Source organism: Charadrius vociferus, unplaced genomic scaffold, assembly GCF_000708025.1.
Source record: "Charadrius vociferus isolate BGI_N301 unplaced genomic scaffold, ASM70802v2 scaffold289, whole genome shotgun sequence".
Lineage (NCBI taxonomy): Eukaryota > Metazoa > Chordata > Aves > Charadriiformes > Charadriidae > Charadrius > Charadrius vociferus.
In genome coordinates this window covers 76661-78500 of record NW_009650171.1, presented here as the reverse complement: position 1 = coordinate 78500, position 1840 = coordinate 76661, and the positions used below count along the sequence as shown (strand labels likewise).

The following is a 1840-nucleotide window of genomic DNA, read 5'->3' as shown; positions in this document are numbered from 1 at the left end:
CCACCACCCCCTTTAAAAGAGGGAAATCAATAAAATCATTTACTGACACAAAGAGAACACCGCCCTAAAAAAACCCGCGGCGCGCTCCCTGCCAAGAAATGCCCGAGCGAGCACATTTAACGTGGAAAGGATCGTTCTGAGCGAAGGGTGAGCATCAAAAAGTATTCGAAGCTTTCCGTGCTTACGCGAACCAACCGCCTTTGGACGAGAAATTCGTATCAACGGACTTTGGCACTGGGGTTTTCGGGAACTAACAGGTCAAAATAAATAAATCAATCAATCAATCGAAGCGTTCCCTCCAGGCTCAGACAAGATCAGGACGTAGAGGATTAAAAAGCTTATGAGGAATAAACCAAACAGCTTTGCCACGCAGCAAACCGGTTGCTTGGAAGAAGGGGCAGAGGCGTCGCTTGGTTCTGATTTGACACAAGAACTCCCTGTTGGCACGCTGGTTTTCGGGACGCGACAGGTACCCGCTTCGGAAATTTTAGTTGACTTTTGTATTTGGTAATTTCAGTTTAACAGCGTCTCTTTGGGACGCGGAGCAGCGAACTCTTTGGCGTATCAGGCTAATGCCGGGCTTCCCTTCCGATCTCAAACGTACTCGCCCGACTCAAACCCACACGAGCGCGTTTTTAACATCACCGAAGTTGCGTACAACGCGCCCTGGAGCCCCCCGTCCCCACAGACCACAACGATACCGTAAAGGAAATAAAAGCTCGGGCTCTGCTGAAGAAATCTCACTTAGAACCAGACAGAAGAGCGTATTTGCGACCAGCTTCCGTCATCCCTAAAACGAGCTGCCTGCGCGCCCACGGCGACGTTGCGGTTCCCCTATATTCTCTCTCCGGCCTGACACCGCGTCCTCGTTAACCGCAATCATGAGCGGTTCCTTGAGAAACCTCAAACAACGCAATCCGTCTGCTTCGCCGCGACGGAGAAACGTTACCTTGCGGTATTTCACGAAATAGGCGTTGACGGGCGAACCCCCGTCCCTCCCCGACCGCCACACCAGGTTGTACGTGGCCGGTTTCGGCGTCTGCGGGGGGCTGAGGATGATGGGGGCTTCGGGGGGAGCGGCGGCATTCCAGGCTTTTTCCGTTGCAGCTGCATCCATGTGCCGTTTGGGGGGAGGCGAGCTGGAAACCCCTCTTTCTGCCCCCAAATCGCCGTCGCGTTCATCGCTCCGGGCAACCTCCGCAGGAGACGTCTCTTCCGCTTTCGCGCTGGTTTCTAAAGGAACTGGAAAGAGGAGGAGTTCGGTTATAAAATAAAAAATAAATAAAAAGTTAAAATAAAAACCAGTTGGAGAGATGCTTGCACAGCCCCGAGCCCGACGCCAAGCCGTGCCCTTGCGAATCACGGCTGGAAAGCCAGCGGGGAGAGATTTCACACACCATTTTTCTGGGCAACTGATTATGGTTGGGTTTTGTTTTTTTTTGGGGAGGGGGGGGGTTGTTGGGTTGGTTTTGTTTGGGTTTGGTTTTTTTTTTTCCCTACACAGTAGCAAAGAAGAAAACCTGAAACATGACATCTGCAGGTACGGTTTGACCGGTGTCTCCGATAAATTAAGTAGCGGCGACGCACGTTAAAAGAAAAAATAATAATATACAGCTACGCTCGCGACACAAACGGAGGAATTTGACATTAATCGCAGTTGTACAAGGAACTTTTCATGGCCCGAACTGGCGCCCACACACGAGGACGTTCTCCCGCCTCAGTTTCTGAGGTTTCAGCCGTAATTTCCAGCAGCTTCCAAAGCCGCACGGCTCGCCTGCTTCATTTGAAAACTTAGGCTGGGAATAAAGCCGGGTTGCCGCGATTTAACCCCAAAGCGGTT

At 51.5% G+C, this 1840-nt stretch overlaps 1 protein-coding gene across 1 annotated transcript in view; it reads right to left on the bottom strand.

The window, feature by feature from the left end:
- The window catches only part of CDON (cell adhesion associated, oncogene regulated), a 51632-nt gene that overhangs the window by 38058 nt on the left and 11734 nt on the right, over nucleotides 1–1840 (bottom strand). Inside the window, exon 8 of the mRNA XM_009892553.1 lies at nucleotides 950–1242. Within this exon, the coding sequence (XP_009890855.1) occupies nucleotides 950–1242 (293 nt within the window). The remainder of the gene's footprint in view (nucleotides 1–949; nucleotides 1243–1840) is intronic.